Raw genomic sequence first — 15151 nt, forward strand, 5'->3', positions numbered from 1 at the left:
CAATTCAAATCACAGTTTGTTTTGTTTCATCAGGCTTGTAACTGTAATCATATAAGCATGCCCAACTCATTATCAGTATTAATTATCAGTTATTCAAGTATCTACAGCAAATAACTTCTATGCACGATTCTGAAGAATTGAATTTCAATTTGATTCAAAGGCACTTCATGAATCAATAGTGGTATATATTATTGCAAAATGTAACAATATTCACGAGACCAGTTTCTAATGAAACAATTGTAAATTAATGTAATAAAAGGACTTGTTCACTCCATTCTCCTTGGTTCTGACTGGCCCTTGTGCTGGTGGCACGTAAAAGCACCCACTACACTCTGTGAGTGGTTGGTGTTAGGAAGAGCATCCAGCTGTAGAAACTCTGCCAGATCAGATTGGAGCCTGGTGCAACAATCTGGTTTGCCAGTCCTCAGTTAAATCATCCAACCCATGCCAGCATGGAAAGCAGACGTTAAGCGATGATGATGACATACTCTTTACTCTTTTACTCATTTCAGTCATTTGACTGCAGCCATGCTGGAGCACCACCTTTAGTCTAGCAAATCAACCCCAGGGCTTATTCTTTGGAAGCCTAGTACTTATTCTATTGGTCTCTTATGCCGAACTGCTAAGTTACGGGGACGTAAACACACCAGCATCAGTTGTCAAGCGATGTTGGGTGGACAAACACAGACACACAAACATATACACTCACATACATATATATACATACATATATACGACGGGCTTCTTTCAGTTTCCGTCTACCAAATCTACTCACAAGGCTTTGGTCGACCCGAGGCTATAGTAGAAGACACTTGCCCAAGGTGCTATGCAGTGGAAATGAGCCCAGAACCATGTGGTTGGTAACCAAGCTACTTATTACACAGCCACTCCTGTGCCAATATATATATATATATATATATATATATATATATACACACACACACATACAAATATCTGTACATACAAACATATGTTTATGTATGTATATATACACATGCACATACATAGTAAAACATATGTTTATGTATGTGTGCTTGAATGTATTGAGATGACCAGTGACTGAGACCTGTGGCAATATGCTGTGCTTGAGAAGACTCATCAAGCCAAGTGAAATCATAGTCGTGGCCATTGACAGTGTCATGTAAAAGGCACCTGTGAATCGTAGTTGTGGTTGGCATTATGAAGGGCATCCAGCCATAGAAACCATGCCAAATGAGACTGGAACGTGGTGTAGCTCTCTAGCTGACCAAACCGTCCAGCCCATACCAGTATATAAAGCAGACATTAAATGATGATGATGATGATGAGATTATACTATATTTTATGATATTTTTGATCTATTTAGATTGTCTTCCAAGAAGCAGTGAGTCGATAAGCAGTGACCTGTCATCAGTTCTTTCAACAAGAGCAAGTAAGTATTGAACACTCATACATTGACCATGTGGTAGTTGTGGCCATTGTCATCATTGATTGCAGTAGTAGTAGTTGTTTTTGTTGTTTAATCCCAGTATAGAGATGCATGATGAAAGATTTAGTGAAGCTTTAAGGGAACAGGGAAGAGAAAGGAATAGATTAGAGAGAGTGGAAAGGCAGAACTAGATTGGCGTGAAAAGAAAGAATGGATCAACTAAATGAATAAATAGATAAATGAAAATATGAATAAATAAATATGTAAATAGGTATGTGGGTGAGGGAACAAGCAAAATCTTGGAGTGGTGTGGGTGGGGGGAAAAGAAGATAAAATACAAGTAAAAAGTCAGAGAAATACAAAGGGATCATCTCATACAGCTTGAGATAACAATGGGCTCATCTGATTCTGCACAGGTTACCAACCTTGTTGGTCTGTGTCTTTTAGATGACCTCTCAAAGTTTTTTCCTATGTTGGTGGAGGTTTGTACTGTGACAACACTCTACTTGCTTTTTTTTTAGCCACTTTTTATCCCTTGATAGCTTAAGGAAAAATTATATAAGTTTTTCAAAAACTTTCTTCTAGCAATCTTGTTTGAAAGAGACTTTTATCTGTTAACTTCCTGGATTTAACCTTAGAATGTAACTCACAAACTTACTACCCCTGCTATAAACTAAACAAGAACTTGGTGTATGGCTATAGATCTTCTAATCACCCATTCTCTGTCAAGAACATCTCCAGTAGTTAAGAACATTTCCGTTAGAATTTTCTAATCTTTTTGCCAATCATACGATATTCAGAAATGATACTGAATGTTATAAAGAAGCCCCGTATATGTTGGTATAATAACACCAAAAACCTCAATTGCAAGGACCTTCTATAACTGTTAGAAACTTTCTCCACTGGTACCATGAAATTTTTAGTAGGAAAGCAATTAAGTTATGATATTGTGCAACTCTAAACTTGGAAGCTATTATAGTAGATACAAACCTAGAAACTATAACCGTGACTCCTCTTCTCTTAGCCAAAGGATGAATATCACCCTTCATCTTTCTAGGTATAGAATTGTATAGAGTTACTGGCATATGTGGAATTACAAAATCTACAATGGTCAGGACAGATTGGATCTACTGTAGCATCAACTGATGTCATGTTGCCACTGAATGAAAACTTGTTTGACAAAGGCTACAATATTTATATGGTTAACTGGTTTTCCACTCCAGATCTATTCCTGCAGCTGCAGGCAAGAAGGGCTGATGCCTATGGGACTGTGAGGATGCACAGGAAAAACATACCACTCAAACTTCACAAGGTAAAACTTCGAGAGGTGAAAACAGTGTATCACTGCACTGATAGTGGCATTCTAGTGTGGTGTGACAAGAAAATCACCTACATGTTATCCACAGTGCATTCTGCAAGCATGAAGGACATTAGGAAACAAGATGTGGATGGTAATACCATAATGAAACCGAGTGTAGTTGTTTCATACAATGAAGGGATAGGTGGGGTTGATCACACAAATCGGTGAGAAAATTTGTGAAATGGTACAAAAAGATTTTTCCTGTATATAGTTAACATGTATGCCATGAACTCACATTTGATTTGGCAGATGCATGGCGGTGTGGGGGACGGATTGACATTCAGGAATTTATTGTTCTGTGAAATGATAAAAGCATCAGACCTGCCAAATTACAGAACACGTGGATGTCCTCATGCTGGACTCTCTCCTCACTGCATGGTGAAGGGATATGCACATTTTCCATGACTGTTTTCCCCACCGCCAAGAAGACAAATGATTCAAAGAGATGCACAGGAAACTAGATACCATTATTCACAATGTGATATGCCACTGTGTATGCTACCCTGTTTTGAACTCTACCACACTAAAGTCAATTTTTGAATTCGTGTGATTGTAAATCCATGAAGTTGATCTGACTTGTGCTGTCGAGGGATCTCATTCAGGAATAACACCACATGAGCATCCTTCACAGGGATATAGATTAGGTAAATAAACAGTACTTGCACTAAAGCGGTTGACGTAAATATATGCCTAACATCTCACACTGAGTGCTGACCTCAATGTATGCGATTACCGTTGCTGCCCCCAGGCAACCGAATGAATTACTGCCGTAAACTGGTTAAAGCAGTTGATGTAAATATCCACCAAACCATTGTCAGACTCCAATTGCTCATCTCAGACAAGACGATTACCGTTGGTGCAATTTAGTTGATTGATAAAGAAAAACCCTTTGTCAAGGGGTTAAGAGCTATCATCTTGTCCCGAATCCCTTTTTAAATTTTGTTTGTTTCTCACAAATTTCTCTATGCTAATATAGATCTTTTTGTTATGTTCTGTTCTTTTGTATCCAACTGTTTCCATGGCAACCTTTGCTGCAACTCAGACAATCTTGAAATAGTCAGGAACAAAATCTATACTTTTGGTTTCTGCTTTTAGCTTACACCTGTCTACATATCTCAGGCTGGGAGGTATTTCATCCTGGTTTTCTCTTATTTATCGATACATTGTCCTCACTATGCCTTGTTGATCATCCTCATATCCTTGCAATATGGCCCTTCTCATTACTTCCACTTCATTTGTTGCCCTTCACCTTCTCGGCTTCCGTTCATTGCTTTGTCCTCAATAGGTAGGATCTCTGCTGGTGCAATGCTATCATTGTTTTCTACTTCCCTTTTTATTTCTTCAATTTCTATGCCTGTTAACCACCCATCTTTTCTTATTACTCTTACCTGATCAGTTAAGCATTGTTCACTTATCTGAAAGAATTCTATTTCGTCCCATTTTAATTTCCTGCGTTTCAAAGATCCCCTTCGATTCGATTCACTTCTAATCCAGTCCTCAATTACAGTTTGGTTCACCTCCAAGTCTCATCATTTTCTCTGCCTTTGACCTTGAGTTTCAGTAGTCTCTGGATGATGACCACGCCTGTGCTGTACAGCCACAGGGCACCAACATGGGCAAAAGACTTTCACTGTTAGTTCCAGCCTAATTAACACCATTATTCATTATATTTGTATTGGACATTTTCACTTCATATTGAGGTTTGCTTTCAAGTTAGCTACCAGCCCAGTATTTTTATCAATACACCATCTTTAGAAAGCTTGCCAACCAAGACTGATTAGCTCTTACTAACCATAAGTTGAGACTATCCCCATTCTCATTTTTGAGTGTTGGGAACCACGAACACTTGTCATTTATATGATGTCTATGGTTCTTATCATGGCGTTGGTCAGCCCCGTATCCTCATGACATGTATGGGCCCCATATCCTCATCCAACCGTTACTTGGAATCTGGTTATTGAGTCATGGCTCATTTGCTTTCATCACAAAGATGGCCACTGACAGGTTGTTACCAAGGTGACTAAGGGATTCTATCTACCCCAGTTTTTAAATCAGAGTGTTCCTTCTCTTAGACCAAGGCTAACGAGTTCTATCTAGCCATTTTTCTATGACTTTTAACTCTTCTCAGTTCTTCTACCCTTTGCTGGATTTTGTTTCCATCCCACTAAAATGTAAATATTCTTGTATTTTTATAGATTTGTCAAATGGTCAGTTGATAGCTACAATCACTGGCCGAATCAATGGCCAGTGGAAGGCAACTCTAGTCTTTGACTATGATGGAACTGTTCCGACACCCCTCAGCTGTCATGGAATTAATGTAAGTATTGAGTCAGTGTGTATAGTGTGTGTGTGTGTGTGTGTGTGTGTAAGTGTATACTTGTGTTTGTGAGATGGCAAGTGTTATGTGGTGTGGTATACATTTCTTCATCTCTGTCTCAGTTTCTTTTGCTTTTTTCTATTAATCTACCACCCTCCCTCTTCTTTCTCTTTCACATTCCTTCTCAAGTGCTGGTCATTTGTTTCTTTCTTATTTGGGAAGAAATCGAGAGTAAAATGACAGAAAAAGAAGGTGATAGAAAAAATAGCGTTATTTATTTTGCATAGATTATATATTATTTTATGTTTTAGAGACTTATATCTTTCTTTACAGATTATTTACAGTTCAAATTTTCATTATTCTAACTTTTAAAACTCTTTTTAAGTTTGTGTTGATTTGTTTTGATGACTCTAATACATTGATTTCATCTATCCAAAATTCAACAATCCTCTGGAATTGTTTTCTAAGAAATATATCTTGTTTCATCAGAATGAAATGAGTAAAATCAATTCAGAATGTATTAGTTGTTCCCAAAAAGAAAGAATTCTGTTCATTCAGTACCATGGGTGAATGAGCTGATCTTTTATCTTTCGTCTTTTACTTGTTTTAGTCAATAGACTAAGGCCATGCTGGGGCATTGCCTTGAAGAATTTTAGTTCAATGAATTGACCCTAATACTTAAAGTTTTTGCTAAGCCTGATGATTCTTTTATCGTCCCCTTTTTGTCAAACTGCTAAGTTACGGGACGAGATGATCCCTCAAAATTTCAATGAGAATCTAAGACAATTCAAGGCTTTGCAATGAAACATGGATGATTGTACAAGAAATGCACAAGAATCTAATCATAGCCAAGATCAATGTTGGTGCATTAAAAAATGACAATGTCATGATTCTTAGAATGAAACTCAATACTTCTGATGGTACCTGTTCAGCAGGTCCATACCTGTTCAGCAGGTCCATACCTGTTCAGCAGGTCCATCTCCCAATACAGCCATGTTTTACAATGATTGTACATACAAGGGGAGCTGAAAAGTTCCTGGCTTTAAGGTATCTTGAAAGGCTGGCTGGAGGTCAACCTTCCAAGTTTTTTTACAGGGCTTAGAAAAACTAAAGGACCACTGCAATAAGTCTGTGAATCTGTGAGGAGAATATGTTAAATAAAATCATAATTAACTGATCCTCCTGTATTTTCTTTTATCCAAAGCCAAGAACGTTCCAGCTGTTCCCTGTAAAGTCCATGGGTATACCATGCAGAATGTCCTAATTTATCTCGAGAAACCATTCTTCCAGTATGGCCAGCTATATGTAGCTTTAAGCTGGGGAATAAAGAACGAAAATGTTAAAATATTGAAGGAATGCAAGTCTACAAGAAATGTTGTAAAAATTTTCTCCTATAAACTACCAAGAAGTACAGTTGTCATTTTTTATTTAATACAGAAAGTATTATCAATACCCTTTCAGACAATGCATTCATATTCACAATTTTCTTCAAGCATTTAACAGATTACTATTATTTTGATTACGGAGATGTACTCGCATAGCAAGTGATTTGATCTGTGATCGTGTGCTGAAACGAAAACAATTGCAGCGTGGAAGGTGTTTATAAGCCATTTAAGAAACACACAAAAGCCGTTCGATTCACTTCAACATTTAAGTTTAATTTGTCAAAATATTTTCATCGCTTTAAGACCGCGACCTGTTCACTGACAAAAATCCATGCTGCATCTGAGAAAGTAACAGTTAGTTCGTTATGTATATGTACGTACGTATGTGTGTATGTATGTATGCACACATGTATGCATGCATGCATGTATGTATGTATGTACGTACGTATGCATGTGTGTATGTATGTATATGTGTATGTATGTATGTGCGTATGTGTGTATGTGTGTACATGTATGTGCATATGTACGTGTGTATGCCCATACGCATGTATGTATGTTTGTACTTATGTGCTACGTATGTATGTGAGTATACTCACATACATACAAAAGTTTTGAGATATAGAGATAAGTGGCTGATAATAGGTTTTAGAGTTTTGGCGTGAGGGTAAGGGTCGTACATCACTTCCTAGTTTCGGCAGGAGGGGGAGGTTGAAATTCGATATTGTTGTAATGAGTGGTCAGTCTACACCTATCCATCACTACAGGTTTATAGCTTTAAGTTTATAGTGTGTGTGTGTGTGTGTGTACGTGCATATACACACATACATACATACATACATACACACATGCATACATACGTACATACATACATACATGCATGCATACATGCGTGCATACGTATGTACATATATATAACGAACTAACTGTTACTTTCTCAGATGCAGCACGGATTTTTGTCAGTGAACAGGTCGCGGCCTTCAAGCAACGAAAATATTTTGATAAATTAAACTTAAATGTTGAAGTGAATCGAACGGCTTTTGTGTGTTTCTTAAATGGCTTATAAACACCTTCCATGCTGCAATTGTATTATTTTGATATTTCCAATGAAAGAAGTCTAGGAGTTAAATTAAATATGTGTGTCAGTACAGGGTGCATAAGGAATTTGAGGATATACTTTTTCTGGGTAATTGCTGCAGTTTTTGCTAACTCTGTATAATCTTTGTTTCAGAAAATAATAATGGCAGACTCTCAGATTACTCAAGAAATGAAGAGGCATGATGTTATTGTGAACATAGTGATTTAGAAATATCTTGATTTTTTAAAAGTCGCCAGATCTTTCATCTACAAAGATGGAAACATATCACCGGTATCAAAGCATAAAAGCATTCTAAACACTCTGAAATCATCAGAACAGCTGAATGTATCCAGCAAGTTCAACAGATCATTGATTATAATCCCAGAAAGTCTATGTCGTCAACTGCAAAAGATCTCCATGTGTCAGAAGGAACAGTCAGAAATGTTGTCCAAGCAGACATCAGATCATTATCACCATCGTTTAATGTCCACTTTCCTTGCTGGCATGGATTGAATGGTTTGACTAGGGACCGGCAAGCCAGTAAGCTGTGAGAAGTTCCAATCTGATCTGGCAGGTTTTCTACAGCTGGATGCCCTTCCTAATGCCGACCACTCTGAGAGTGTAGTGGATGCATTTTTTGTGCCATCAGCACAGGAGCCAGTCAGATGGCACTGGCATCAACCATGTTCAGATGATGCTCTTTACATGCCACCAGCACAGGAGCCAGTCGGGGGTGTGGGTGGTTGGACTGGTATCGACCACATTCAGATGGTGCTTTTTACATGCTATCAAGTCTTATAGGATGAGGAAAGATCAATTGTCAGAAAAAGCAAAAGAAAATCACTACATCAGATCTAAAAGGCTTTTAAACAAACTGAAAAATCCAGCAGAAGATTTGATTTGGTTTTTTCAAATGAGAAAAACATTGATCAAGATCAAAAAGTTAACAGAAGAACTGCCTTTAGTCGAGCAAATCGACCCCAGGACTTATTCTTTGGAAGCCTAGTACTTACTCTATTGGTCTCTTTTGCTAAGTTACGGGGACGTAAACACACCACTATTGGTTGTCAAGTGATTTGGGGGGGACAGACAGAGACACACAAACACACACAAATCCACTCACGAGGCTTTGGTCAGTCCAAGGCTATAGTAGAAGACACTTGCCCAAGGTGCCACGCAGTGGGACTGAACCCAGAACCATGTGGTTGGTAAGCAAGCTACTTACCACACAGCCACTCCTGCGCCTACATAGGTAATTTGCATTCCACCAGTATTACCAGAACTGCTGTTGCTGTTACTACTACTACCACAACTATTTTCTTGTATTACTGTTGTTATTTTTCTCTCTTTCCTTTTTTCCAGGTGAGTCACAACGAATTCACAAACATTATGAAAAATATTGTGAATGATGCTGAGATAATGAACAGTCTTGGATGGCAGTTTACCATGAAGCCAGTCGTCATAATCTTCATCCTCTCCATCATATGGATTGTCTCTTTCCTTCTTGTCATCTTCCTTCTCATTGATGCTCCAAAGTCAAGTGAGTTGGTTTCTTTTTTATTTTTTTGCTTCTGTTTAATGGCCATTGCTAATGAAGTGGAAAGTGGAGCTGACTGAACACACCAAAGACGCTCCAGACGGCGGCAGCTTGTCTTTTTTGAAAAGAATTTAGACAGTCTATATCTGAGCAGATATAGTCAGATAGTTCAGTAGCTTCAGAACCACGTGTGTGTGTATATATATATGTGTGTGTGTGTGTGTGTGTGTATAGATATGTGTATATATATGTGTATATATATGTGTGTGTGTATGTGTGTATATATATATATGTGTATGTATGTATATATATATGTGTGTGTGTGTGTATAAATTAGAAAAAAAACACCTTTTATCAATTCAAAATGAAAAATTAAATTATACCATCTAAAAAATTACATATTATAGAAAGATTAAATATAAGATAAAACATATAATGACGATTAAGTAATGTGCAAAATAATAAAACTGAACCTTATGTACCTATGCACCCTAGAATAACTTTGAAAGACCACAAGGAATATTTTTACTATGACCCTAAGGTTAGATTAATTTGTCCATGTAAATCAGATTTAGGTAAATTAAGTAAAATTATTCTGGATAAATACATTAATAGATTAAATGAATTTAATTACCTTAAACTTTGGACCAGTACTAATGATACTTTAAAATGGTTTCATAATACTAAAGATAAAAATAAATCTAAGTTCATTCAAATAGATATAGATAATTATTATTCTTCTATTAATGAGATCGTACTTAATAAAGCCCTAATATATGCAATGAATAAGGTAAGAATGAACTCTGATGAAGTTAATGTTATTAAGATGGCTAGGAAATCATTCATTAGATACAATAATAAATTATGGGCTAGGAAGGATACTAGAAACTTTTTTGATATACCTATGGGGCACCAGATTCTGCACAGGCTACTGATTTAGTAGGTATTTATTTATTATCAGAACTTCAATTTGAAAATTTAAATTTGGAGGTTGGTTTATATAGGGATGACCTTGTATTACTTACTAGAGATTGTACAAATAGAAAATTAGAATTATATAAAAAGAAACTTTATAATTTCTTTAAAAGATATGGTTTAAGTATTACTATTTATAATGAGAACTATAATGTTAATTATTTAGATGTTAATTTTAATTTAATAACGGGTAAAACCCAGCCATTCCATAAAATTAATGAAAATCTCAGATATATTAATGCTTATAGTAATCATCCACCTTCTGTTAAAAAATCGTTGATAAATAATGTAGGTAAAAGAATATCCTTACTTTCTTATGATTTAGAGATTTTTAATAAACATGCACCTTATTATAATAAAGACCTACATGAAGCAGGATACAATAATAATAATAATAACTTTAATACTTGTAAACATAATTATAATTTGAAATAAATTATCTAAATGATTTTTATAATGATAAATCTAATTATCTGGATTAGGAAAATATTATCTTAATAATAATAGGTATTTTGATGATGTAAATCATACATTTAATATTGGAATAAAAAATAAAAATAGAAATAAAAATTAAAATAAGATAAAATTTAATTCAATTAATGAAGATAATAATTTTAATATTACTAAAAAATATGATAATAATAATGATAATGATAATAATAATAATAATATAAAATAAAAATAAAATATAGTTAATCGTTCCTTTTGGGGTTCAGGTTAAAACAAATCTTATTAAAGAGATTTTAAAATATAATTGAAATATTCATTAGGGATAATAAAAAATATTATAACATTTTTTCTAAAGATAATTTTGGAGTTGGGTATTCAACTACTAATAATGTTGGTAATATTATTTTTCATATAATATATTTAAATTTAAGAAATTCTATAAAGATAGATTAAATATTGATTCCAATAATAATAACAAAGACCAAGATTTAATTTATTGTACATATAGGGATAAGACTACATTTAAATTTAATAATAATTGTAATTTAGATAATGTAGTCTATGGTAACTTTAATAGATGATAATAATTTGAATTATCATAATTTAAATACTATTTAATGGTTCAAATATACACACACCCATTATATAAACTAACTATATTATTAATATATACGAGGGGCGTTCAATAAGTAATGCCCCTGTCCCACTTCCCATAGCAGTAAAGCAACGAAACTTGGCACAGTTATTAGTCTTTTTCTACATAGGAACCACCCAGAGTTACGCATTTCTCCCATTGTTTGATGCAGCTCTGGAGACCGTTTTTGTAGAAGAACCCAGCTTGGTCCTCCAACCTCAACGTGACTTCAGAAATCAAGGCTGCATCATCTGGGAAACGCTTTCCTTTCAAAAACAACTTCATGACTGGGAAGAGGTGAAAATCAGAGGGTGCAAGGTCAGGAAAGTAGGGGGATGGGGGAGGAGTTCATAGCCATACGCCTGTGCTTCTGATCTGGCGACAAGTGAGTTGTGGACCGGAGCGTTGTCCTGCAGGAGGAGGATGCCTTTGCTGATCTTGCCCCGCCTCTTGATTTTGATAACTTCTCTTAATTTCCTCAAAAGTGAAGCATAATAAGCTCCTGCAATTGTGGTACCCTTTGCCAGGAAATCTGTCATCACTACAACGTCCTGGTCCCAGAAGACTGTGAGCATGACCTTGCCAGCGGAGGGCTGCACCCTTGCCTTCTTTGGAGGGGGTGAGTCACAGTGCTTCCACTGCATTGACTGGGCTTTGGTCTCTGGATCATCGTGATGGACCCAGGTTTCATCCTGTGTAATCAGTCTTTTGAAAAATTTTGACTCATCTTCTTGGTACATCTCCAAATTCATCCTCGAGCACTCGACGCGTTCTTGCTTCTGGAAAGACGTGAGCAACCTGGGAATCCATCTGGCAGATACCTTTTGCATATGCAAATGGTCATGAATGATAGTTTCCACAGACCCGGTACTAATCTTGACCTCATGGGCTATTTGGCGAATAATTATGCGTCGATCTTCCAAAATGGCAGCCTCAACTTGACGGACAGATGCCTCATCAATGGCAGAAGGGGCGACCAGATCTGGGAGATGTTTCCACAGAGTTCCGACCATGTTTGAATTCACGATGCCAGCGTTTTACAAGGTCATATGATGGGGCATCATCACCATAAGTTACTTTCATTTCATCAAAAGTCTCCCGTGGTGTGTGTCCTTTCAAATACAAAACCCGGATCACTGCTCGACACTCAACAGGCTCCATTTCACACTTGACTCGGTTCAAACACCTGTAAATCAGAAACCACAATTAATTCAGAGCTGTAATTTGCCACTTACTCTATAGAGATATAAATGATTGCACATGCAAAATTTCAGCTAGATCAAACAACTGCAAGTGGGTCAGAGGCATTACTTATTGAACGTCCCTCGTATGTAGTATCTATAGATTTAATATTTCCCTCAATAATATAGTTGACCAAAATATCAATTAATATAAAACTAATTTACTTAAATGTAATACTACGTAATAAATATACCACCTAATTATTAAATAATGTATTGTCTAACAAAACTAATTCTCAAATTAAATTATATATAATACGTTAAATCCCTTTATAAAAAAATAATAATAAAGCATATTAAATAAATGGATATCATAACTAATAACTATCAAGAAACTATATATAAAAATAATAATATTTCAACAACAATAATAATAATAACAACAACAACAACAACAATAATAATAATAATAATAATAATCAAACCCATTACAATTCAAAAGCCAAATAATATTGATAACCAAAAAACATTACTTAGCTTGTCGATGAAAATTATATAACTGAATTTTAAATGTAAAAAAAATAGGTCTTAGCGTTTATAAGAAATTAAACTCGTGAAGACGTTGTTTGATCAAATAGAATAAAATTATTAATGAAAATGACGAAAACTATTTATTAATGAAAAAGATGAAAAGTATTTAAGCTTCATGAATTAAAGAAAAATAAGGAAAATAGAATAACAAATGACTATAAATTTAATTCCAAATAATTATTACGTAAAATATAATATTAAATTAATTTCTATTACTATAACTAATAGGTCTTAATAAAATTATATATAATCATTTATGTATTAAGAAATATTTAAGTTTAATATTGTTCAAATATATTAATATAATATATAATAATATAGTAAATGATACTCTAACACTATTAAATTATTTCTACAAGAAATAAATAACATAAAACGAAATAATGTTTTATACATACTGAAAAATAAGTTAAACGTATTATATAGGTAAATAAATTTGTTAGCATTTAATTTTAAATGACTATTTACTATAAATTTAAAGTCTAAATAATAAGTAAGTAAAATAAATATATAATATTTAAATTAATTCATATTACTATAATTAATATATCCTAATATATTTATATAATCATTTATTTATTAGCTACACCTATTATATAGGTAATTTAATTTATGTTTACGTTTAATTTTACGTTCCTCCAATAAGTTTACCAACACCATAATTGTTATTAAATAATATTTCTTTAAATTCATTATTACACAGTGAACAATAATTACTCCCTATACAATATGATTTAGCCTACAAATAACCCCCCCAAGTTAATTTATATTTAATAGATCTCTCTTTACTCTTTTACTCTTTTACTTGTTTCAGTCATTTGACTGCGGCCATGCTGGAGCATTGCCTTTTAATCGAGCAACTCGACCCCGGGACTTATTCCTTTGTAAGCTCAGTACTTATTCTATCGGTCTCTTTTGCCGAACCGCTAAGTAACGGGGACATAAACACACCAGCATCGGTTGTCAAGCAATGCTAAGGGGACAAACACAGACACACAAACACACACACGCATGTATATATATATATATACATATATACGACAGGCTTCTTTTCAGTTTCCGTCTACCAAATCCACTCACAAGGCTTTGGTCGGCCCGAGGCTATAGTAGAAGACACTTGCCCAAGGTGCCACGCAGTGGGACTGAACCCAGAACCATGTGGTTGGTAAACAAGCTACTTACCTCACAGCCACTCCTGTGCCTATTAAACCACTGGTTCCGCTGGGGATCAAACCCAGGGCCTCTCGCGTGTGAAGCAAGTGTGATAACCACTACACTACGGAACCAAATATATTTACTGAGACCTCTTGAATTTATTAGATTTTTTTCCTAAAAGAATACATATGTTGAGATACTCTAGATTTAATTTTATTCGAAGTGGACCCTATATATATAACCCTTGGTTGTTCAAGGAGCATACATTTAATTATGTATGGGGTTTCTTCCTCCATGTCACCTTAAGCACCATACATAGCTTAAGGTGACATAACATGCTTCAAAAGTTATAAGCTTTACATTTCACTTTTGTTCCAAGTCAGATGCTGGTGATGTGTTGCTAGTAGTTCACACAATGTGTGTGAAGTGAGGAAATTTGTGATCAGGAAGTGAGTGATAAGAAAAAAAAAATACAAAGAATGTAAATCTTATAACTTTTGAAGCATGTTACATCACCCAATGAGGCTTCCTGCACTGTGCATTGCACCTGATGTCATTGCATCGTCCCCCACCCAATAGTGAAGAAGGGGCATAAAATAATAGTGATAATTGAAACCATCTTTGCATTGTGCTTTCCCTGTTCTTATGTCTATTTTTCAGGTGCCTTACCGATACGCCTTGCCGTTTTCTTGTTCCCCCTTCTGTTGCTGATGGCTGGATATGCCTTACGGAGAATGCAGAAGCAGAATTGTGCAACGGTTAGTTCTTGTTCCTGTTATTTATTGTCCTAATAGCACCAGTGTAGCTCTGACCAAGCAAGCTTATGGCACATAAGTGTTACTGGTCCTCACTGCATCATTGCAATCCTGTTCTACCCTGCTCCTCTATATACCCAGATTTCACCCTCTTTGCATTCACATGAACTCTCTCCCTGTTCACCCTCGGCATATAATTTACCACTACCATCCCATTTATATTCTCATCCCTGTACCTTTAGAGTATGCTCTGGCACATTGCCACCATCTCTCTCTTACCCTTGTTCTCTCTGCACTCTCACACTCTCTCATTCTCTCTCTCTCTCTC

The 15151-nt window shown here is 35.4% G+C and overlaps 1 protein-coding gene and 1 non-coding gene across 6 annotated transcripts in view; one reads left to right on the plus strand and one right to left on the minus strand.

Moving 5' to 3' along the window:
* LOC115226594 (histone-lysine N-methyltransferase, H3 lysine-79 specific) overlaps positions 1-15151 on the plus strand; it is a 138506-nt gene that overhangs the window by 84772 nt on the left and 38583 nt on the right. For all 5 annotated transcript variants that reach the window (XM_036515201.1, XM_036515202.1, XM_036515203.1 and 2 more), the window contains 4 exons: positions 1346-1411; positions 4964-5085; positions 8908-9085; positions 14729-14826. In XM_036515201.1, coding sequence (XP_036371094.1) covers positions 1346-1411; positions 4964-5085; positions 8908-9085; positions 14729-14826 — 464 coding nt within the window. The remainder of the gene's footprint in view (positions 1-1345; positions 1412-4963; positions 5086-8907; positions 9086-14728; positions 14827-15151) is intronic.
* Trnav-cac lies at positions 14127-14199 on the minus strand. Its single transcript has one exon. It is a non-coding gene; the product is annotated as a tRNA-Val (tRNA).

The sequence above is a fragment of the Octopus sinensis genome, linkage group LG30 (genome assembly GCF_006345805.1).
Source record: "Octopus sinensis linkage group LG30, ASM634580v1, whole genome shotgun sequence".
Lineage (NCBI taxonomy): Eukaryota > Metazoa > Mollusca > Cephalopoda > Octopoda > Octopodidae > Octopus > Octopus sinensis.